Source organism: Anser anser, assembly GCF_964211835.1.
Source record: "Anser anser genome assembly, chromosome: 3".
NCBI classification, from domain to species: Eukaryota; Metazoa; Chordata; class Aves; order Anseriformes; family Anatidae; genus Anser; species Anser anser.
Window position 1 is genome coordinate 58,180,341 of NC_139722.1, and position 25,591 is coordinate 58,205,931.

At 39.7% G+C, this 25,591-nt stretch overlaps 1 protein-coding gene across 13 annotated transcripts in view; it reads right to left on the reverse strand.

The window, feature by feature from the left end:
• The window catches only part of ECHDC1 (ethylmalonyl-CoA decarboxylase 1), a 38,106-nt gene that overhangs the window by 7,512 nt on the left and 5,003 nt on the right, over positions 1 to 25,591 (reverse strand). For 11 of the 13 annotated variants that reach the window (XM_083830216.1, XM_083830226.1, XM_083830225.1 and 8 more), the window contains 4 exons: positions 23,819 to 24,040; positions 17,647 to 17,789; positions 13,994 to 14,046; positions 11,981 to 12,061 (listed from right to left, as the gene is read on the reverse strand). In XM_083830216.1, the coding sequence (XP_083686342.1) occupies positions 11,981 to 12,061; positions 13,994 to 14,046; positions 17,647 to 17,789; positions 23,819 to 24,038 (497 nt within the window). In that variant the 5' untranslated portion in view covers positions 24,039 to 24,040. Of the gene's footprint in view, positions 1 to 11,980; positions 12,062 to 13,993; positions 14,047 to 17,646; positions 17,790 to 20,746; positions 22,701 to 22,779; positions 22,899 to 23,818; positions 24,041 to 25,591 lie in introns of those variants that run through there. The other 2 variants (XM_083830218.1, XM_083830217.1) reach the window with 2 other exon arrangements.

Consider the following 25,591-nt stretch of genomic DNA (forward strand, 5'->3'; position numbering starts at 1 on the left):
ACTAGTTTTAGCCTTGTTCGGAAGGCACAAGCCTTCCATGGTTATTACAGAAACTCACCTTAAGACAACAAACGAATTAACCAGTCATTTTTTCAATCAAAAAGACGTTTTGAAGCAGCAAGGTACTGTGTGGAGAACATTCTGCAGAAGAAATATGCAGTACTACACTAAAATAATTGAGGCAGTCAGCAAAGCTGCTGATGAGCAGTTTCCTGTCCTTACTTCAGTTTTTGTGACAGATGCTGTTAGAATTAGACCCTCAAGAATAAGACAGTCTCCTCCAAAAAAGCAAGTTGGGACTAATTAATCCATCTCTGCCTATGCAGTGCAGTGTCTCTTTTATCACTATACCACCAAATAACTACCCAGGCACTCTGTAAAGTGATTATCTAGATAAAACAGCTAAAGATTTTTCTGAAATTCAGCTATTTTACTACATTATCTATCACCAAAAAAACACACACCGTAATTCTATGAAAATACTAACAAGTGGGTTCATCCTGAGTTAGTCATAATTTCACCTGTCTTTCAATCCCAATTGGATAGGCTTTAAAGGGCTCAAAAAGCCATGACTATATACTTAATCAACGACTCCTTGCTAATTATATTTAGCAGATTATCAAACTGTAACAATGCAATGAATATCTGCCACCATAACTGCTCGGTGCTTTCCCAGCACAGCTTGCAGTACTAATTCCCCTGCTCCTCTCCCATACCTTCTGCCTCATGGAGAGGAGCCTCTCGTGTTTCTGACCAGCGCACAGAAAGATTAAGACAATGAGGCATCACAGCAATTGCTGCTTCAGAGCCGCGGCATCACGAAGTGAGACTCCCAAAGTGAAAATAGTGTAAAACTTACAAAAGGAAGGAATTGTCCACGATAGTCCGTGCGGACTGACATCATAAAAACAAACTGACAAATCTTTGCTCTTTCTGAAAATCCTTTAGTCACGAATATCCACTTGACGGACACCTAAATGGTAACCACTACAGAACATAAAAATAAAGAGAAAATGGTTTAAGAGAGTTTGGGGAAACTATGGCCCTTGTACATAGCTTACATACAATCGCACAAAGCTGCTCCGCAATCCCAAATTTCACTAGGGTAAGAGAAGATCGTGTACATTAATCATCCCTCCTATTTATAAACTTTAATCTGTACTCTTTACTACAAGACTGCAATGGAAAGAAGTAGATCCAGCCACTATTTTAATAAGCCCATTAGAAAGTCAGCCGTCTCAAATCCTTTCAGTGATTTAAAAAAAAATACACAAATAAATAAATAAATAAAAACCCTACCTTCTCTACTTGAGATTTAAATAAATTAAAACTATATCCAAGAACCAAAATTTAAAAATTCCCACCTAGTCTCCCAAGTACAGAGTGTTCTAGGCACCTTCTAAAACTCAGTGTCAAAGGAGTAGGCTTAATGCCAGCTTACGAAATCTCACCAACACAAGAGCTCACTTTCCTCTCAGCTCTTTTCAAACTGCACTGCAGATTATATGGGATTTTATTTATAGTTACTGAATTATTTTGTAACACTCTCAGTGCATTCATTACGCCCCCCCCCTCCCCCAAGGTTTACTTAAAGTAGCCTAGGAAAAAATATTTCGCTTCTCCCCAGCATCTATTGCCTTTACCTTTCATTGCTGCCCTCCAGTCAGATTTTCCTGGAAAACCTGGAAACCCCAAAGAATTAGGGTCAAAACCTGGACTGAGAAAGAGCCTCCTAATGACAGATGTATTTTCTTAAGGAAGAGCTAACATTGTTCTGGGTTGGCTGGGAAACCCAAGCCACTTCCCAGAGGGGAGCAGATGGACCTAAACAATGAGATGCACATTTGAGGGGGAACCTTAAAATAACCATTTATAACCGTGCCTATCGTGCCTTCTAACATCAACCCAGAATCAAATAAAATGTGGAAAAAAGAACAAAAAAGTCATATTTTCACTTAAATCACAAAACATTTGGTAGATGCTAAAATCCTGAAAAGTGGAGTCGTGGATCAAAAAAAGGTGAGGCATGGTAATGAAGAGTTGGAGGTAACAAAAAATTCAGGCAGAGATGGAATACAGAGAAATCGAAGCAAAGACTGGTAAACAGACATAAGGCATTTTAGGAGGAATGCAGTCTCTCTACTGCCCAAACTTTGAGGCATTCAAAGGAAGGTGAGCTCCCAGAAGGCACAGAGTCAACTCAAAGAGACTGCAAGATTTCCAATTTCAAATGAAGCCACTCCAGGGAAGAAGCACAAAATAATACTGTTTGCTAGAAAAAGATCCACTGGATAACAGGATTTAAATTCTAATAAGCAGATTACAGAAATCAGAAAAACCAGCACCTCCTCAGTAGCAATGCCTGCACACAGAAAAACTCTGAAAATGCCTATCAGCAGTAAAAACTTGTGCATTAAAGCAGCAGAACACACTTTGCGTGATCTGGCAAGAACCAGACTAAAACTGGTCCACAACGTGGCTGTGTGAGAACGACCAGAGCACTGAAGGAGGTTTATTTCTCAAGCACTTCCCTGATCAGAGGAGAACTGCTAAAAACAGGGCCAGAAAGACTGTTATGGAAGGAAAAAAACAGAGGGAAAGAAGTTGTTGCTAATAGCTCACAGGGGGAGCAGGGGGGCAGCCTCAGCCAAGAAAAGGTAGGAATGGCCCCCTAAAAGCCTCCTGAGGTGATGATGCTCATCGTAACACTGGCTGCGATCCATACTGATAGCTCTTCTCATCTCTTTCTGTACCAGGATCTCCCAGAAGTCAGCTAAGGATGAAGGCTCTTCGCCCAGCAGTTCTGGATTAGGGTTTTTTAATCTAATTCTTTATTTCAGGCTGACACTTCCTTGCCTGCGGCGTCACAGAAAAGAGAAAGAGAAAAGTGTGCTATAAAAAGTCACATTTCTTCTTAAAGGGATAAATTAAGCTGAATATTGGAAGTTATAGCAAGACTTTTTTCTGTAGCAAGAATGAAAAGCTGGATTAGATGACAGATCACGGGGCAAGAAACAGGTGCCCAAAAAAGCATGACTGATTAAAACTCCACAAGCACTATTAAGGGAAGTAAGATGATCCCTTTTTGTTTGTTTTTTCGTCATTTTAAAAAATAAATAATAATAAAAAAAAAGCAAGAAGGAAATTGATTTGGCCTAACTGGCCCTGGTGCTCCATGGTGCCCGGTCTGCTTCCCTCCCTGCAGCCATAGTGCAGGAACCAACGGAGAGCCACTGCATTTTTCCTTCCTTTCCAAGTCCCGATGCCCTTCTCGCCAACACTCCTCCAACTCCCAGCTATGACTTTATTTCTGTTCCCTGTGTGCCAGTGGTCCCAGCCACAGACACGCCGCAACCTCCGCTACCACACCATTATTTTCAGAGCAGCTTCCAACCTGACACAGCACTTTGTCTTACCCACGAAGCAGGTATCGGCTACGCTTTACAGCCTGCTGAAGTCTAAACACACAAGTGAGTGAAAGCCAAAATAAGGCTCACACAAAAATTACTCATGCTGGAAATCTAAAATGTTACATGAGTCTTCCCTTCCAGAAAAGGAACTGCAGCCATTTGGATTTCGTTCAAATAAACCTTTTCAACAACACATATGCCTTTTGGACTTGAGCAAAAATTTCCATTAGAAATGGAGATATTTTCCAGATTTTTCAATGAAAAATGACCATTCGCGGGTAACATTCTTTTGCAGCATATATACCTGTGCTAATAACCTGTTTCCCAAATCTTTATTTCTGTCATATATGTTTATCAAGACCAAAGAAAGCAGAACAAAATCCTCCTGGACCAAATTCAAGAGCCTCTTAAATCAGGAACATTTCAGTCATATTCTTTGCTCGTCTCCACCTGCTGACACAGACAGGGGAGGGGAAGTTTTCCCAAAAACCTGGCTCAGAGATTGGTACCTGAAATGTCAAATAGGCAGAGATCACTTTGCTCTGCTGAACTCAGCTGACTGGAAAGTAACAACATTTCTTAACATCAACCCTAAGAGTTGCAAGATCCAACCTGCTCTATTACTTTATGATGTGTTTGAGATATCACATTTCTGCAACCCACGGCTTTAAAGGATTTAAAAACCACCATAGCATCACGCTAACAAACCTTTGCAAGAACTAGGGTAACAAGACACACATCGAAATTCAACCATCTCTGTGTGCAGTGTTACTGATGCTGAATTTGCACATCCTACACAACAATTTCTGACTACAGCAGAAAGATCATTTGAAATCACTGCTGGTGAAATTATGACATGATGCCATTTTGTCGGGTTACCAGATTAATGAACCCATACCATTTTTTTTTCCTTTTTAAAACAATCACAGTGGCTGTTTCAAGTTTTCCAGATACATTTATATTGGTTATATGATTTCAGATCTTTTTTTTTTTTTTTTTTTTTTTTTGGAGTGGGGAAGTGGCATCACAATGGCATATCTCAAAAAGGCTTAAATGGGATGGAGAATTTAAGATTAAAATTCCACATTACAAACAGTAACCAGCTTCTTCACCTTTTCAACTTTTCAGTCTAGCACATTACCTATATTGATGGGGAACTACAGACAGTTTCAGCTCACTACCTGGTGGTAAGTTCAAGACTAGCCAGACAAGGCACAGGCACATTTTCAGCAAGCTGTTGGAAAACCTCCACAAACATGCCTAAGCGTGTGACCATTTCTCTTGGCACCAGAAGTATCATTTCCCCTGGTATCTTTTTATTTCTGATTTTTCTCTCTCTCTAACACAGACAAATCCATACTAACTGAAATTACTGTTTTTTCCTCAGTCCATATATTTGCTTTTTGTTTATGAATGCATCAACATATAAAACAACTGGGGGATAACACCTAGTGACATACCATGGATACACCAGGAGTTCTTAAACATACAACAGTTTAAGTAAAATAGGAATTTATTTGATGTAAGTACTTACAATTTTATTTATTCTTAATTGCAACTGCTGAGTTACAACAGCAGCAACTCATTTCTTACTAACTACTTACTAGAAGATTGTATTCCCATCCCCTCCTGTTCTTTGTTATCCTCTCCCAGACACTGAATTCCTCCTATATATTGATTCTAGCCATTACTAGCCTGCTGAAAATCACATAAAATCACCAGAGGAACAAAAAATGTCCAACCTTTCTGTTGCTTTTAGGTTTGATAATTGATTCATACTGGTATTTTCACTGGTGCTTTGCAAACCAGTAAGCAGCGAGCTGGGAATGGCAGCAGGAACATCGTCATCCAACATTAAGGTGAGCTGTTCAGCCAGTTTGCCCTTCCCATGAAATCACAGCTCAATATAACCCCACCTAAGAATCAGCAGACTTGAATATGTAAGTCCTTCTTGGACTTTACATTAACCAACTTGCGGAGCAATCTGATATTAAAAATAATTATTTTGGTAGTGAAGATCAGCAATTGAGTGTCACACCCAAATACCTGGAGGGAGTTTATCTAAACTGGGGCTGAGTCACTTTACAGATGCAATCATAACGGCTGATTTCCGTGCATTTCTACTCTTCCTAAACTAATTCTCCATGAACCTCGAATGCTTCCCTACAGTTGAATGACAGCCTGGTGTCTCAGCAGGAGTCAGCATGGATCCAGCTCTGCATTCCCTAAAATCTGTCTTATCTAGATTTTCCATTATCTGGGCTATCTCTATTATTACTGCGCAGCAGAGAATCTACTGCATACAGGGTTATTCAAGAGAAAGGACATAAGGTTGCATGGTAGAAGTGGTCAAAAAGGTAGATACATGCTGATGACAAAACACTCAGTCTTCTACAATAAGATAATTTGTTTTCCCAATGGGGAAAAAAAAAAAGGATGAAGTAAATCCCTACCAAAAACAACAACAATAAAAACAGCCTCAAAAAGAAAACTTCAACTCAAATTCATGTTCTGTTGCTGTTATTTACATTTCCAGTAAAACCAAATGGTAGTAAATCTGAACTGTAGACTGTATGCAAAAAAATCCTTTGTGTGGAAGACTGTAAACACGTGAACTTCAAAAGCCAATAAAAACTGGTAATAAAGAAAAAGCAATACTAGTCCATAAACATAATTCCAAAAATATAGGTTCTCAAGTCCATTTCTAGCAGTGCTGTGATTACTTAACCAGACGTCAAGTGTGCCAGGTCACACAGCCTCCTTATAGGCAGGTGACGTGAAACTTTTAAAACCATAATCCATCTCTCTGAAAATTCGTCAGAAAATTGTACTAACAAAGCTCCCAGGGCTCTAAAATGGAAAGTGATGCATGACTGCAATGAAATTCTAAAATTACCAACTGATTTGAAGGAGGTTTTATGTGTAGATACACACACACACACGTTCCCTCTCATTCATTATATATATATATCATTCATATATATATATGAATATATATATATATATATATATGAGAGGGGAAGTTAATACAGCTAAACGAGTGATTTGTGGCATACAGCAAGCACCTGAAGTTGTCAGAACCCATTCCTAGACCTAGCTACCGATTCTGTTCCTGACAACGTGCAGCGACGTTATGGAGTCACTTCTGATGAAAAGTGCTGTGTCAGCCTGGACTTTGCAAGAACTCGTGAATATGTGAATTCCATCCCATAACATTCATATCATGCTCTGCACAGAGAAAAGAGCTGCTATGTACTGAGGTCCTCTTTTTTTCAAACGGCAACATCCTGTATACCTAAAAGCTCCTTCTGATAAAAATGAAAGCTGAAATCCTTGCATACAGCAAAATATTTACAAAGAAGCTACTGTGTTGTGCTCTGACATTCTGAAACCAATTCTTGGAAAAGCTTACTGTAGAATATTAACATTTCTAAAGCCTTTTTCTTTTTCCTCTCTCTCTCTTTTTTTTTTCCAAAGGAGCAACAAATGAACTGTAGCCTAATAAAAGGATGACTGTCTACAACCGAGAAGTCAGTCATAGTGGGCCTACATCTATGTAGCACTTGTACTTTCTTCGGCTCCTGGCATTTTGTCTGTTACATTTAATGCAATAAGCATATGCTTGTAAAGTATATAAACAAGTCGTCACAAACACAAACAGCAAAAGTACCTCTTTGTTTGACGGAACACATCTATCACCTTAATATAATAAGAAGCACGCCTACATGTTTCACAAAAATGCAGAAAACATTTAATTCAAATGCAGCAAGGCCAATTTGATATCAATGCAGTACTGCTAGGATAAAGCTGCCTCCCGTTAAAAACTTCATTCTGCCATTCGAGACAGAGCAGAAGACTGCTCAGAACGCAAATGCTTCTTTAAATCAATGCTGCTTTTTACAAGATAAGATACTACTCGGCACAAACAAGAGTAATGAAATTGGCCCTTTGTAATTTAACTATGAAACATCAGTGCCACCTGAAGAAATTATAGTTGATTTATTTTCTAAAAAAGAAAATAATACTTCTGCCTCTACTGATGAGCCCATTTTGCGGTCAATATTATGAGAAGGGTGTAGCTTTCTATCTTGGTACTCTTGCCCTCTGCCCGGAGACACCATCTTTTAAATTGGATTCACAATTGACTATTTTGACTGCAGTAGTATTAGAGAAGAAAAAGGGGGGCGCAGGGGAAGAGACTATATTTTTCAAAAGCACCAGGTACAATGAGGTTCATTTGTCAAGTGAGATAGGCCCAGATTTTCAAAGCTGCTGAGGTGTCTAAACGACCTACAGATTGCCCCAGTGCGATTTCTCAGAGGCATCAATGTGAAACAGAAGACAAGCCTGTTCAGAATTCAAAGCCAGTTGTTCCGGCTATTGGCTGGTAGCCCACTGATGCTAATATGCTCAGAGATCATTGTGTTCTGCTAATTGCACAGCCAGATCCCTTATCTAACTCTTTCTGCCCCGTATTTAATTTTTACTTCATTGCCCAGCAAACCACTATAATTCTTGTCCAAATTCCTTAACCAACCCTGTAAACTCAGCTCTCCTTAAACTCATGCACTGGGCATACAAAATACACTTCAGGTTTCTGTACACAGAGAACTCAAAATGGGTATTTCATTTCGCTTTTTTGTAAAATTGCATCACTGAATCAGGTGAAAGCCGCCCCCTCCCCCCCCCCCCCCCCATCAGCCCTCTTCTACCTCCTCTTCCCAGCCAGCACAGGGGGACAGGGAATGGGGGCTGCGGTCAGTCCCTGACGCTTCGTCTCCGCTGCTCCCTCACGGTCCCTCTCTGCCCCTGCTCCACGCGGGGTCCCTCCCACAGGATGCCGTCCTGCCCGAACTGAGCCTGCGGGGGCTGCCCACAGGCAGCAGCTCTCCAAGAACTGCTCCCACACGGCTCCGTACCACGGGGTCCATCCCCCAGGAGCAAACTGCTCCAGCACGGGTCCCCCACGGGCGGCAGCTCCCCCCAGACCCCCTGCTCCTGCGTGGGCTCCTCTCCACGGGCTGCAGCTCCGGCCCGGGGCCTGCTCCTGCGGGGGCTCTCCATGGGCCGCAGCCTCCTCCAGGCCACATCCACCTGCTCCACCGGGGGCTCCTCCACGGGCTGCAGCGTGGAGATCTGCTCCGTGTGGGACCCATGGGCTGCAGGGGGACAGCCTGCTCCACCAGGGGCCTCTCCACAGGCCGCAGGGGAACTGCTGCTGCCTGCCTGGAGCTCCTCCTGCCCTCCCGCTGCACTGACCTGGGGGTCTGCAGGGCTGGTTCTCACTCCTTGCTCTCCCAGCTGCTGTTGTGCAGCAGGTGTTTCCCTTTCTTAAACATGCTCTCCCAGAGGCCCAACCAATGTCACTCCCTGGCTTGTCTCTGGCCAGCAGCGGGTCCGTTTGGAGCCGACTGAAACTGGCCCGTACCTAGCATGGGGGCAGCTTCTGGATTCTTCTCACAGAGGCCACCCTTGCAGCCCCCCACTACCAAAACCTCGCCACGCGAACCCAATACACGCAGCCATTTGTGCACTCCGCTGAAATGGCGGCAGCGTCATGCAGAACTGCAATGTACACTGACATTTGGTGGCAGAATCCCACAGCCATCTTTGCAGACTCAGAAAAAATACACAGCAGTGGCACACTGAAAGCAGTCTAGACTTCTTGAAACTACCAAAAAAGCCTTGCTGCCAAAACAAGTTTCATACATACACTGTTTTATGTTACTCAGATTTACAGATATAATTGAGATTAATTATAGTGTCAGAAGCCTTATCTTCCCAACTTTCATATCAGAAAAAAGTCTGAAAGGATTATAATTACCTTGCACTTGTCTGGAGAATTATTTTTTTAAATCATTTGTTTACAATCTTTTAAGGACCTTCCTTCTTATGAAGAGATGTACTGCAACAGTCCATAAAGTAAGATAAGATTGAAGATGATGTCTTGAGAAGACATCCTCTTCCAAACCGAAGTGGAGTGACTTAAAATGCTTCTGCTTTTCATCACTGCCCTTATGTCAGCAATAAATGTGCCAAAGTTCATGCAAGACCTCCCTAGTCCGATTTTACATGAGCTGGCTGAAAAGAGAGTAAGAGACAATTAACCACAACAACTGCCACTGGAAGAACAGTGTACTACATCAGTAACATATTAAACCACATCAGATATTTTAAAATTGAATTTGTCCACACCTCTGCTCCAGTATAGATGTGCATCATGCTGCCAGAGTGCATTTCTGAGAAGGTACGTAAGTCATTTTAGTTCAAGTGAATCACTTCAACAGCATCAGTACAGTTAATGCAGTACTAAGGTAGAGATGAAAATAAGAAAGTTTTTCAGGCCAGGACCAAGACCTTTATTAGTTTAACATGATAACTGTGAAAAATAGAAGTGGATTTGAAAAATTAAATCAAAAGCAGCTACAACTCACTCACCCTCATTTAAAAAACAAAAACAAAACACTGTAGTTTATTGAAGGAAGAAAACAAACCTCTCTGATCTCTGTTCTCAAGTTCCTCTTTTGGTATCTAGTGATTCAGGACAAAATTTCTGTTCCACAACTATCTGTTCATAGTCCTCAGAGAACTAGGATTTTGTTGCCCAGTATTAAAAGCCTCAAATTCAAGTGCAATAACAACAGCACAGAGAATGTTTCTCTATCTTGTTTCTGTTATTAATTAAGTCCCATTTGCTTCTTCTGAATTGCTATTATGTGATTGCACTGGATGGGTGTGTTAGAAAGCAGTGGAAGACAGATCAACAGCTGTAGTTATTGCGAAAATTATGGCAGCACATCAGAGGAATTGCAGCTGCTCACTTCATGCAAATAAGAGCTACTTGACAATGATTATAATTATACAGTATGTCAAACAACATAGCTGGAGTAAGAGTAGAAAGTATATGTTTTAGAAAGGCAAAAGATTTCCATCTCATTATGCTCACATGCCTTAAACTCCTCCTTAGGGATAACAGGATCCACTTTCTGTCAGTGGACTCACAGATACAGTAAGATCTACTAGATCTCCCAGATAAAACTGTCCGGTCAACTCTACAGCTATCAAACATGGCACTTCTTACCAGGTATTTATAGTACAGCATTACTCAGAGGCCATAGTCAGAGCTTAATGCTTCTTCATATCTACACTAAATGCTGTGTAGACATGAAGAAAGATCCAGCTGAATGTAGTTTCAAAGCAAAAGTTTCAAAGCCATTCACTGCTTCTGAGTGGCTCAAACAACATGGATGCCATCTCCTCTTTGCAAAGCCTGGTTTTGATACCTGGAACAGCATTAATAGTCTAAATTATTTTTGCAAGTAAGTACTTTCAGCTTTTGGCCAATTTCTTTGTCACTTCAGGCACCAAGGCCCTCTTAAAGAGCACATTTCTTTCTCTTCGATAAAAACTTCACTGAAAGTTCCTCATTTTCAGAGAGGCTGTGTGCAGTGCTAATCCTGCTACATCTGTAGGCTGTCTGTCTGCACATTAGCAACTGTTTAAATAAAGCGACATTTTATTATGTTAGTTTCCTCCAGTTCCTGTTCTGCATTCAGCCTCTTTAATTAAAGCCCTCTATTTTTGCTGGTTGTTTCATGCTGGCAAATCCCTGCACCTGCATGGAAAAAAACAGGAATAGAACCTTATTTGCTTTCCTCTGCATCTCAAACCTGTTTCAAAAACTGTACGACAATTATGCTGCAAATAGTAATTCCACAACACTAAATACAAGATAAATGGACAGTTTTATTTATTTTTACTTACAACTGCAACAAAAAGAGACATAAGGAGATATACAATTATGCAGTCTTCCTGCCTCTCACTCACGTACAAGATCTTGGAACCACTTTGTCTGTGACAGACAGTTGCTAAAGTTCGTCACTGTTCTTATTTTACACAGGTTTTTCAAACTGTGTAACTCAGCAGTAAGTAATCTCTCATTTGTACTATCATACGAAAAAAAGTTGGAGTTTCCAGAAGTCTGCTGACCAAGGCCCAATTCCAAATGTCTTGAAAGGCAACGAAGCTGGTGAAGGGTCTGAAGAACAAGTCTTATGAGGTGCGCCTGAAGGAGTTAGAGGTTTTTTAGCCTGGAGAAAAGGAGGCTCAGGGGAGACCTTATAACACTTTACAATTACCTTAAAGGAGGCTATAGCAGGGTGGGTGTTGGTATCTTCTCCCAAGCAACAAGTGATAAGACAAAAGGAAATGGCCCTAAGTTGCACCAGGGGAGGTTTAGGTTGGATATTAGGAAAATTTTCTCTCTGAAATAGTTGCGAAGTATGGTAAGAGGCTGCCCAGAGAAGTAGTTGAGACACCATCCCCGGAGGTCTTCATTTAGATGTACTGCTTAGTGACATGGTTTAATGGTGGATTTGGCAGTGCTCGGTTTAAGGTTGAACTTTTATTATTGATATTGTTGATATTAGAGGTCTTTTCTAACCTGAATGATTCTATGATTCTGTGATGGGACTCCAAGTTAAAGTGGTACCTAAAGCTTCCAACTTTTCATAGGAACAGTCATTAAATCACTGATACAACGTGGTGGCTACTGAAACTGTTAATCTTACCTGAAATCACATGCTGTGGTAAGCTCTGCTCCTCCTCCAATAGCTTTTCCTTGGATTAGTGCAACACTGATCAATGGCAATCTACACAAGAGAATTTTGCAAGCAAAATTCATTCTTTTATTCTTAGAAATGATCAAAGACAAACTATCTTTATAGTAAAAGCTCAGAAAAACATTCTGTTCTAACTCATTCAATCTTTGAATTCAAATCTATCGATTTTTTTCAATAACGTCTTTGCAGGTTAGCAGCACAATACCAATTCCACTTCCACTAAATCCATTATTTCATAATTAATATGGGAGCCATGATGCAACAGCAAGACAGAAATATCTAATGGAATCACAGTAAAGCAGATCATGTACTATATTATGAAAAAAATGCATGCTACGATTATACCTGAGAAGACTATCTACAAGAAGGAACGACAGGACAACAACACAAGACTCTACACTAAGCCAGGACAATACAGAGAGCACTAAAAAGGGACCCTAAGAACTGCACAGCTCGGTTATTGAGAAACAATGAGATTCAGCATGACAACTTCAGCAAGCTTCTTCAAACAGCAGTGCTATCATCTCAAACATCAATAAAACTTTTTTCGGAGGACAAAACTGGCCTTTGAGGATAGCAACAATCCGCTACCTCTGATGGTGTTGTATTTAATCATGTTCAAGGTAATTCAAAGGACAGAGGAAAGGAAGAGTATGTGGGGAGAAACTCGTTTCCTACTGTCATTGTGAAATCAATATTAATAAACAGTGACTGACTTAGGATAAGGCAAGTACCCTAAGAAAGGAAGACAACTGGTCAGTCCCAGACTTGTGTGCTGATACATCTTTTACTACAAAGAGGAATTTAACTCATTAAGCAGTGTTAAAACTACATTCAGAAGTCAGCCTCCCAATCACAATCTGGTATTTGGTTTTACTTCTACTTTAAGAGAAGCACCACGAATTTCTTATGGCCCAAGTCCACTTGCCAGCTGCAGCACACTTAACACGATTTGTGCAATGGTAACCTCATTATTCCTACGGTCTGTGGGGAACCAGAAGATATGGGTCCAAGCACTCTACATCCACACTTATCTCATCTGTTTGAGGCACCTCCTTCATGATCAGAGTTTGCCTCAGCTCCCTCTGAGGGAGAGCGATCCATCTAAGATAGATCTTTCCAGAGAGCAATTTAGTGCTCCACCTGAACTACAACTGGAATACAGTGCCATATACTTTAAGTTAAGATACCTGAGGTGAGATTTTAATCTTCATACATCTTCCTCTTTGCTTTGCCACATCGCTTTTGATTATACCAAGGCCAAATTATACAAATGGATTCTAATTCTGCTCCTGAGGATTCCTTCCAATACAGTACTACTAAGAATAAGTCTCCAATCTCCTGGGCAGTTTTGCAGAATAATGTTAGCTCATAACATTTTCTCATGTATACTATTTGAAAACATAAAATATTTATCTTAACAAAACCCCAAGCAGTCAAAAAATGGAATCTGCAATACATGCATGTAATAGAAACGTGATTTCTTAAGGGAAGCTGAATCTAAAAGAAAGGAAAAAAAAATCAGGAGTACCAGATGGTAGAACTGAATACATTCCTCTTATGAAGTGGGAAGATTAAATAAATATATTAAATAAATGTTACCTGCGTGGGCTGCATAAGCTAGCCCTGCTTGCTTGTTAAGAGCAAGCAATTTCTACTGAGTTACAGAAGTCAGCTTCAGAAACATTAAAGGCCTATGCTTTCTTAACTATAGTTATCTCCCATCTCTCCACATAGAAACCTATAGGTATTTTTCTGTTCCAATCTCTGGAAAAGTCTAATAATAGTTGCAAAATATCAAGGCCTAATTTAAAATCCACAAATACTTACATCATTAACATATGCAAATACAAGGTCTGGGATTCAAAATTTAATATTTAAAACATCCGATTAAAGAGTTAGCCAAAACATATTTCAATCATTATAATTACTTCATAAAGAAGGGTAAAGAAAATATATTACCTCATGAGTCTGGTTAAGGTGTTTTGCATAAACATGCACATATTCATCCCATCCTATAAAGAATGGAAAATTTAAAAATGTTAATTGGTTAACCTTGTCCATATTCCAGTCCAACCCCACTAAGCACATATAGAAAACCTAGTATAGATTGAGTTAAAAAACAACCACCCTCAATCATTTATTAGAATTGCAGTTATAATTAAGCCACTATAAAAATAATTTCAATACCAACTTGCTGTGATGTGAAATTTTACATCCTTTCCTCTGAATCTCCTGTTCTCATTCCTCCCAGATAAACACCCATAAAGATGAGCTTTAAACATTTGTATAGGACCACGGATGGCTGCAAACTCCATATTGTTCTAAATCCACACAACTTTATACAAGTTAAAATTTACCAGCTTTTTATTTTAATCATTTCGATCAAAAGCATTTCAGACCAAAGAAAAATGAAAAAAAGATTATAAAACAAAAAGGAGGAAAGAAGTAACATCAGCTTGCAAACAGTAGCAACTAGGGAATAATTGTTCCTTTCTCTTCCAGTACAAGAACAAAGGCTTTAAATAAAATCAGTTGCTGCCAGGTTCAGAACAAATACCTCTTCCTACAACATACACAACAGAACACTTTGCAGCAGATTACTGCAACCTTTAAAGGACTACACGAATTCAAGAACAACTACATAATCTCACAACAGAAAAATCTGCAAAAGGTTACTAAATACAAGGTAACACCTTTAGCCTAGTCTCATGTCATAAATTGCTGGAGACTAAGAAAATATACTGATTTAAAATCATTATCTCTCTGCCTTCCCTGTTCTTACATGCCTCTCCAGGCATCTAGTGTTGACCAGGAACAGACATACATGACTAAGCCAAATGATACAGTATGACGATGATTGTATACGTACGTTAAATGAATTGCACACGTGACATTTAATCCAAATTAAGAAAAATAATGCTTGGGTAGAGTGAAAATAAAATAGTAATAATAAAGTAGGTAACAATTCCAGCTTGTCTTCCAAAAATGGCAGGAAGAAAAAGAAGAAACAACATATCTGTATTGGTATTTACTGATTTCTAATGATCAGTTTTACAGGGGTTTTCATGTTAAAGAATCTGCCTTAATTAAAAGTTTCACTCATACCTCTGAGAAAGAAAACATGCAGTAAATCTTCAGCACCTCTTGGAACAGGAGCTTGCAACAAGAATAGGCCAATTTCAGCCAATTTATTGTTAATTTATTCACGTACTCCCAAAACCTACTCTGCCCATAGCCAACCAGAATTATGGTATTCAGGGACAGATTTCTGGCAGACAGAAGGTGCCATGACAGTGGCATGAGGAGTGGCCAGCAGGCTGAGGGAGGCGATTATCCCTCTCTGCTCTGCCCTTGTGAGGGCCTACTTGGAGTGCAGGTCTGGGTCCCCCAGCACAAGAAGGATGTTGATCTGTCAGAATGGGTCCAGAGGGCTACAAAGTTGATCAGAGGGCTGGAGCACCTCTCCTTGGCTAAGAGAGCTGGGGCTGTTCAGCCTACAGAAGAGAAGGCTCTGGGGTGACCTTATTGCAGCTTTTCAGTATTTAAAGGGGGCTTATAAAAAAGATGGAGAGCAAAAGACATCGAGTTACTTGAGTCCTGGACAACATACCCTTCAAGTCTTCCTGATAAGAAAAATAAGGCTACTAGTCAGAGTATTTTTTATCTGAATAAGAGAGATATTCACTGGAGTCTAGTGGAATAATCACATTTTCAGCTCTAATATAGTCCTCAGAGTCAGAAGCAAACTAGAGAAGAAAGGCAGGTGAAATACAGTATGCACTACATACAAAGACAAAAAAGGATTAATAGTTTGGGGTGCAGCTGGGAGATACAAGGAGAAAGAAAAAGTCACCTTCATAAAGTAGAAAAGGAAGCTGTACCCCTGGCTCTTTTTGTTGCAAGAACTTACGGTCATAGAAAAAATAGAATCATCTAGGTTTGAAAAGACCTTCAAGATCACCAAGTTCAACCATCACCCAGATGTACTGAGTCCCATCACTAAACCATGTTCCTTGGTTCCATGTCCACTCGTCTCTTAAATACCTCCAGGGACTGGGAACTCCATCACTCCCCTGGGCAACTCGTTCCAGTGCCTAATCACCCTGTCTGTCAAGAAATTCTTCTTAATGCCCAACCTAAACTTCCCCTGGTGCAACTTGAGACCTTTTCCTCGTATCCTATTACTTGTCACCTGAGAAAAGAGACTAACACCACCCTCAATGCAACCTCCTTTCAAGTAGCTCTAGAGAGCGATGAGGTTTCCCTCAAGCTTTCTCTTCTCCAGACTAAACAACTGCAATTCCCTCAGCCACTCCTTGTAGGTCTTGTTTTCTAGTCCCTTCACCAGCTTCGTTGTTATTCTCTGAGTACACTCAAGCAACTCAATATCCTCTTGTATCGAGGGGCTCAAAACTGAACACAGCATTTGAGGTACGGTCTTATCTGTGCCACATACAAGGGGACAACCACTTCCCTAGCCCTGCTGGCCACACTATTTCTGAGGCAGACCAGGATTCAGTCCGCCTTCACAAACCATTTCCATCTGCTCAGAAGTCCTCTGCTGCTTACTGCTTAGGAACCTCTGTTGTAGGGTTTCTAGACAGAGAACAAGGGAAGCAAAAACCTCCTTCATGCCTCCTTCCTCTTAGTTGTCCTTTCAAGAACCTCTTCTGCTTTTCAGATAGCCAACTTTTCAAGTTTCACTCCAGAATTAGGTTACTGTTCTTGGGAACCAGGTTTACAAGGACAGAAAGAAAACATTTTTCTTTAACAATACCACTATTAATTTGCCTGCTATGATTTGGTCCCCCTAACTTTAGCACTCACCAAAAAAGAGCAGGCAGGGGATCTGGGTTTGTTTCAGGATTAGGAACAGATGAACATGAGAGGAAGAGGAGAAAGAGGAAGAAAAGGAGGAGGAGCCACTCGGGGGTACAAAAATACTTCAACATTCTTGGCCATTATTTTGCTTTTCTTGCACCAGAAGGAAAGGCAGACCGTATCGCAGATTATGACAAATACCATGTTCATCCAGCCAATTGGTTGAATAAAATAAAAGTGATTTCTGTCATTACTAAAAGCTCTTCAACCCCCAAATTACAGATGACTCCTCTAACTGGACTACGAGATCATTGCCAAAGCTCAACTGAACAAGAGTTGCGTTTGTTCTTCCATTTTATTCAGGTCCAGACACAGCGTTGACAAAATTGAAACCTTCTTGTAATAGCAGCCACGCTGCTTAAATTTGTTTTTGACTTCAGAATATATAAGAAATGATTACTTGTCTTTGCTTTTAAAGGTCAAACTAATGAAGCACAGGTTATTTTATGTGTAAATTCACCATATACTGTTCTGAGAAACTGAAATGAGATTTTTAAAAGAAAAGGCTAAAAATAATAAGTCGTGCAGGAATTCAGAGTTATGAATCAATTACAGTAACACTTAAGCCATGGCTTAAAGTGGCTGCCAGCATTTTTTCAACCATTAAAAGCTCCATCCTGTGCTTTGCATGTAAAATTGCAGCATAAACACAGTGAAACACCTCTGTCTGATAGGGATCTCTGAATATCAGAAAGCTCTTTTTTCTCCCAAAACTTCGTATCACTACTTGCCTGGCAGTTGGATATTGCTTTGACAGCATTCAAATCAGATCCTGAACAGAAAGTATTTCCTGCACCACAGATGATAAGGCCTTTGCCATCCTTCCAGTTTTCCAGTTCAGCTACCTTCTCCTGGAGTTCTAGCATCATAGTGCCTGTTACAAGAGATGAGAAGCAACGCTTAGAACAAAATGGCTATGATCAGCGTATTTTACACTACATTCTTCACTACCAAAATCAAGTCACCATTAAGATGTGATAGGCTTAAAAACACAAGGGAAAGCATCACCTTAAATCACCCCCCCCAGCATTGACATATGTTTTTAATCCAAAAATGTACTTCCTGAAATTCTGATGAGTATTCTGCAACTTGCATTACACTTACCAAAACAAAATAAAAAAGTGCAAGTAGTGCAAGCATAAATTCTACCTGAGTTATTCTTGTTTGTAATTGCATACATTCAGGACACATAAACTTCTTGTGTCTATCCAGATCAGTCCATCGAGTCACTTTCATGTCACTGCCATTTCACTTTGCATATTCAAATGAAAATATATACAAAAAAAAAAGGCAGCAGAGTAAACAGTGTTGAAGGCCAATAACGTTTAGAAGTGTCCATCCAAAAGAAAACAGATTTAAAAGTGGAAGCAAAATATCTTTTCCTTTTTTAAAAGAACAATAAAAAAGGAAATTTCTCTGAAACACCTCTGATTCCCTCCCTGGTAACTGTCTAGAAAAGCTGTCTTTACAAAGTACATCCTAGGCTTCAAACGTATGGATTAAATAGTACCATCTTTTTACTTCATATATTCTCATATGTTCACTTAAGAGCTTTCTCATACTATAGACAATTATAACTGTGCTAATCCCCAGAGTTACACAGCAGACTTTTTTGGGTTACTTTATTTCTGCTCTAAAGAAACTGGAAAAAAGGATGAAAGGAAGAAAATTATCAGTGCTGTGAGACAGCTATGTAAAGCTCACATTTTAACTGTGGAATTGAGAGGCTTGGACACTTCAGACATTTCATCATGAGTTGCTGAGAGTAGAATCTAGTTTGTTCAGTGAAAACTTATTTTATGTACTGCCCAAAGCAACTGCCTGAACTTGCATTGGCAGGCAATTGGCAGGCTTCCAGAGACCTTTGACCACACCTACCTTTCTTCATCAACTATATATGGAATTTGAACAATTATTGCAACAGTCCATGCCCGTGATTCTTTTCATCTTTTATTGCATAACACTGAGGTGTGAATTAATATCTGACATCCAAAAGTATTCATTCCTCAGCAAGAAAAAAATTCTCATCCATTTACAGGTCTTTGTTTTTAATCTATTTCACATTATAGAATATCCAAATTGGAAGGGACTCACAAGGATCACCAAATCCAACTCCTGGGTCCCCAGAGGGCCACCCAAAAAAATATATATATATTAAAAAAAAAAATCAGACCATGTATCTGAGAGCTTGTCAAAACACTTCTTGAAGCTTCTCTGAGCAACCTGTGCCAGTGCCTCACCACCCTCTGAGTAAAGAATTTCTTCCTTATATCTCATCTAAATCTACCCTCCTTTAGCTTAAAGCCATTACTCCTTGTCCTGTCTTCCCAACCAACTGAGCATACCCACATTAACTTAAAGCTCTTCCTCTGTGAAGGACTCTCATATGTTCTCAAGAGAAAAACATTTATAGGAAGTTATTTTAAAATGCAGCATACCTACAGGCTGATGATGCTCTCAGCTCTACCCTCCTTAGACAAGGATGTACATGGACAGACGTACCTTCTTCAGATGTAAATGTGCTTTAGATTAGTATCTCAAGGAATCTTTCATTTTTTTCCAAGTCTCTTATTTTTTTGACCCTACACCTGTACACACTGAACATTTCCTGTCCTAAAATTGCCCGTTAGCAGCCATCCTAACATCCTGAGATTTTTTTTCTTTCTACTTGTTTTCCTTGCTATTCCTTATGAAGTATGCATCCCAGCACCAGGTCAAGAACAAATGCTTTGTAAAGGACCTCCACCTTGGTCTTGGTCTCAGCCACTGAAATAGCTGAGACCATGTTCCTGAGGAAAGCAAGAAGTACGTGGACATTAAATATTATATACCAGAACAATTCTGGGTTTTTATGACATACTATATACCAGAACTGCACTTTTACCAGTTCCTTTCCATTTGCTTTTATAATTTGCTCAGGCTTTGTGTGTTGCACATTACATCTGTTTTCACTGAATTTCACCTTTTTGATCTTGAGCTCTTTGTACCACTTAAGCAAGATTACTTTGAATTCCATTCCCCTGCTCCAAATAACCTTCTTGCAAGTTCTTCCACTCCGGGGTCATCTGATAATTTCAGAAGTTCACTTTCTATTCATCACCCAAGATACGAATGAAAACACTGAGCAGAACTAGGCTAGCAGAGGCTTCCACGAATCTTCACTTGAAATGCTTTCCCAGCCTGACAGCATATTCAATGTCTTTCCTGCAAACACTGTTCTTTAAATAGGTGTGCTTCAACACCATGGATTTTGCTTTTTGTGTATTTCTCAAGTTTTGTTACAAGAAAGGTATTCAGACTGGCATCAAAGCTTTGCCAGAGCCAAGACATAGCACAACCATTGTTTGTGGTGCTGTTAATAACAAAAGCAATGAGGTACTGAAGAGTCTTTCCATAGAGTATTATGAACCAAAAATCTAGGTAACCAAAAAACTGAGCTTATAAAAAGGAACTGTACGAGACAGCTGCATGCAATAGCAGGTGGGGCAAGAGAAGGAGGTGAGCGCCTGTCCCCTGTCCCTGACAGAGGATTCCCTCCATTACTGTGTACACTAACAACACCTAATTATTATTTCACCAACAGACACATCTCAGGATGTCTGATACAATGATAAGGACACAACAGTAAAGTAAATCCTCGTTCTGCCAGTCTTGGTCCTTCAGCACATGATACCAGTAAGTTCATGCTCCTCACAGCACTGAATGTACTTGCAATAATTCATCTGTTTGCACCCTAACTGTTATCTAAGAATAAATAACTTATTTAGAAATAACAATAAATTATTCTAGATTCTATATTATAATTCTAGAAAATAAGTTTATCATCATTACCTTCTAGTTCTTGCAGTCTGGCTTCCTTCTCTTTTAAATAAAGTTCAACTTTAGTTCAGCAAGAGGTTGGGTTGCTGAAATTGGTTCCACCAGGCTTAAACTGACATTATTAGCATTTGTTTCCAAAGAGACCATTTCAAACAGGTGGCTATCAGATTCCAATTAAGAAGAGAAAAAAGGCATAACAACTTCCACATTGCCCATTAGCAATTTGCCAACAATTTTGTTCTGCTTTCAGTTCCATGAGTTGCTCAAGCTTTGAGCAAACATAATTCCTCTGAGATAAAAAGCTGCTGTGTAAAGTAAATGCCTGGCAAATAGAATTTCTCTCAGCAGTTTAATGATGTTTTGCAGCTTTCTAAAGGAAGCGTATATGTATATATAAATTCATATCTGCCACTCTCAAGAAGCTCTGAGACACAACGTTAACAGAATTTCTTTGAGGTAGGGTATTTTACAGGCTCTGGCAAATGAAGTTAACCAGGTCTTGCTGGAGCAATTTAAGGGTCGTACATCCTATTCCTTTCCACACTTCCCCTGAAGGGTATTACTCAATACACAGCAAATGGAAAAAGATCAAGTGCTTGCTAGTTCCTCAGCACCTATGGTTTACAGACAATGACGTTAAATTGAAGTGCAGTGTAAATTAACATACCATACCATCACTTGTTTTGGCCAAGGGGCCAGCATGACTCTGCTTCTACTCTCCTTGCTGCAACAACAAAAAAATCTCTAGCAGAGGTGCACAGTCGAAAGAAGCAGTTATCTCCTAAACTGCCACTGTAAGATTTTCCAGAGCAAATTTCTGCGGCTATTACCTAGCAAACTGGAGTACTGCTCTCTAGAGGGCTCTACACACTACTATAAAACAGAACTGTCTGGTCCCATGGATCATTTGCTGTATGCTAATCAGGGTCTGCAACAAAGTCACAACTATTAATTTCCTCTTAGTTTTTTGTAGCTTCTGTTTGCTACCAGAACATTTAAGTCATTCACATTCACTAATCATTTATTTTCACAGCAGTCATATAATGTTACAGACCACCAACTAAGCCAGAGAGAAAATACCTGCTAATTTTGAGTGTCCAGTTTGAGAGGTCTGATATGATTTCAGTACATTAACGTTATATAGCACTCAGTATAGTCACAGCACAGCTACCAGTGGCCTAAACAGCGGTTTTGACTGCTCAGCACTTCTGGAAATCAGTTCTAAGACCCTCCCTTCAAGCACCCAGAAAACAAGGAACACAGTTTTAAGTTCAAAGTTTAGAATCATAAAATCACAGAATATCCTGAGTTGGAAGGGACCCACAAGGATCATGGAGTCCAACTCCTGGCTCCACACAGGACCACCCAAAAATCAGACCATATGTCTGAGAGCGTTGTCCAAATGCTCCTTGAACTCTGGCAGGCTCGGTGCCATGACCACTGCCCTGGGGAGCCTGTCCCAGTGCCCGACCACCCTCTGGGTGCAGAACCTTTCCCTAACACCCAGCCTGACCCTCCCCTGTCCCAGCTCCATGCCGTTCCCTCGGGTCCTGTCGCTGTCCCCAGAGAGCAGAGCTCAGCGCCTGCCCCTCCGCTCCCCTCGTGAGGGAGCTGCAGGCCGCCATGAGGCCTCCCCTCGGCCTGCTCTGCTCTAGGTTTAGTTTCAGCAACTTGACTTACATTACATCTGATTCCCATAGCAGGCTGGGCTTTATCTGTCCTTCCTCTTTCTGCTATTATTGCTCACTTCTCATGACTCTACCAAATAAAACAACAAAAAAGCTACGAACACCCAGCCCACAAACTGTAGTTTGCACAGCTCTATTTTAAGTCAAAAAAAATGAAAAAACAACCTGTAGAAAAAGAGCAAACAACAGTCTAATTATGATTGTATAATAACTTGTATGCTGACAGGGAAGTATTCAAAAAGACAATCTCCATGCTAATGTCTTTTAACTACAACTTCTCAAGTTAGGCAATGATTTTACACATGAGCTTTTAAGAAGAAACAAAAGAGCAACTGCAGAGACATCTGGGTGAATTACCACAAATTCTGTTGTTCTGCTAGGTTTTCTTCCTTTCAGCTAACAATCATTTGTGGACATTCTCCATGTAAACAGCTCTATGCTTTGCTAGTGTGTTGCAAACTTATTTGCTGACAGCAAAGGAACAGTGAGGACTGGGCAGGAAAAAAGAACAGCAAAAAAGTAATCAACAAGATGACAAACGTATCCATTTCAAAATATTAAGAGATAAAGGCATTCTTACAGGCTTATGAACAGCTCAAGTTCAAGCACATGCAGACCCTGAACTTGTGCCACTTATGTCTGAAGAGAATTGAATAAATTGGAATATTCCTAGACAGTTAAAGAGAGAGAGCAGATACACCTATCTTGGAGATTAAAAGCTTCTCATTGTACAAGACTAATAAAATATAGTACCTGGTTTTGATAAGTATTGTCCAGTGTAAAAGCATATAATTAAGAAGATTCCTCATCTGCAACACCTGAGAATACCCAACTCACCAGATCTTTCATAAATATCAGTATTTAAGGTACAAGACAAATGAAGAAGATATAGAAGCCAGTCTGGGAAACTAGGAAATACCAAATTGCAGAAGCTCAAGTTAGAGGGAAGATTTTAGGTAAAGAACAACATAATAAACTGGCCCTTTCTACACCATCTACAAAACAAAGATTATATCTTCCTATCCCCATAAAAATACCATATATTTCCAGAGCAGTAGAGGCAAAATAAAAGGAGAAATAAGCAAAAGCACAGTAGTAGAATGGTCTTCACTGAAAAAAAAAAAAAGAGGAGAGGTATGTTCTGTGAGACATTCTTTAAGTCATTAGGAACTTCTTGCATTTATGATGTTTAGGGCAAAAGTACCATGAAGAAGAGAGGACATTTACTACACCTGTGGTTAAAAATCAAACCTTTCCTCTTTTAGCTAAGGAATGGTAAGGCACAGCTTTTCACTTTGTTTATGCAAAACCCTAGAAGAGCTAACTGAAGGGGGGTGGGAGGATCAAAAACAAACAAACAAAACCCAGCATCTCATCTCCATTAACTAATTAATACCTGTGAAGGCATTCATTAGCTGTGGGTTGTTCAAGGTAAGTATTCCAATGCCATTATCTTCTTTGGAAAGGTTGATGGATCCACCAGCAAACTGTTGCAGTTTCTTCTTTATCAATTCTTCCTCATAGCCATGAGCAACATTATACAGTGATACCCTTCTCTGCTGTAGTATCCTTTCCTTTGTAGTCTGAAATATTTTTTTCCATAGAGAAACTGCCATTTCTGGGGAAACAAAAAAAAAGGAAATTTTGCTTTGAGATCCAGCGCAGTTTTCTTTCTGAAGGAAAGAGAAGCAGGACAGCAGAAACTAATATCAAGATGATGGCACCACAGAAGTCTACAAAAGTTTGCTCATTACAGACTGTATTCACAAAATTCTTAGTTTGAAGCTACTCCCACAAAGTTAACAGCTTGAGTTTTATGCAGTGGTTTTAGCAGTTAAGACAGAAATTACCATCTGTTAAAATCTTTTCTTGTAAAAATTACCCCAAAGTATTTGGGTACAGAACACGGAAGAGGCTCAAGAAATGTAGTAAAATACTTGCATATTCCATTAGACCAACATACTCTGTACTAATCTTCCAACCCTCTTCCACTCCAAAACAAACAAACAAAACACACACAAAAAACCTACATCTGTGTTGGAGAAGAAATCCTACCGAAACCTCTAGTTTTCAGGAAGAGGACTTCCTGTTTTTCTGTAAGCAACTGTTACAATAATACCTTCCTGGGAGAAATATTGAAGAACTCAAAAATTAGGAACCGAAGACCTTTCCCACCTTCAGGTCAATTCCCTGTCATCTAATTCCATTAACCTATTTATCATGTTCCATCTTAAAACTAGTTAGATTGCCTAGCCCCTGAAAGCCATCCGTATGTTTTCCCAGTATCTCTTGTTGCACTTGGAATTGATCTCCTTCGGACACAGAGCACCAGAACCTATGCAGAACCTATCCAAAGGAGGAAAAGCGTAGAGCAGTATTATAAATTGAGCATTGCCCTTGCTTTCTACAGAGCTACATAATATTGGTAGTCTACTTCCATGTACCAGAACACCCATGGCTCATCCCTCCACTATTTCCACTCTACAAAGTAACCACGTACACCAGGACATAACAAGGAAGTCATTACAAAATATTATTATTTATCTTTTGTAATTAAAATTTAATAAAGTTAAAATCTGATTGAATACAAGATCAATTAGTTCATATTTAACATCAACCTACTGCTCTGTATCTATGCAGATTCAAATATCTGCAACATCTCAGCTATCATCCTTCAAAGCTTTTAAAATTGCTTTTAATTTTTTTTTTTAACAGTGGAAACATATTTCCAAAGGCAATTTCTTAGCCAAATTCTTTGTTTGATATTCAGGCTCTCGGAAGAGAAACAGTGTTCCATTTTCTCATATCATCTAGTACAGCAAGGTGCCAGAACACTAAATAAATAAATAAATAAGCATAAGGGAGTAAAGTGACAAATTTATTTAATTCATTCAACTTTGACTTACAGCAATCCACGCAAAGCACTGAAAGCAAGCTGTTTCCCTAAAACTTTATTCCCCAACAGACATTCATGCAATAAAACCTCCCACCCAGCTACTAATTTTTGGTCAAGAGAGAACAAACGCTAAAAGCATGGATAGGTGCAGGCTCTTGCTGCAAAACGCAGCTTGCACTATGCTTGATTCAACACAGAGCAATTAGTTTCCCAGTTTTAATGAATACAAAGCCTCCTCAATCCTCATAAGAAGACAGATGAGACTTAATTCTC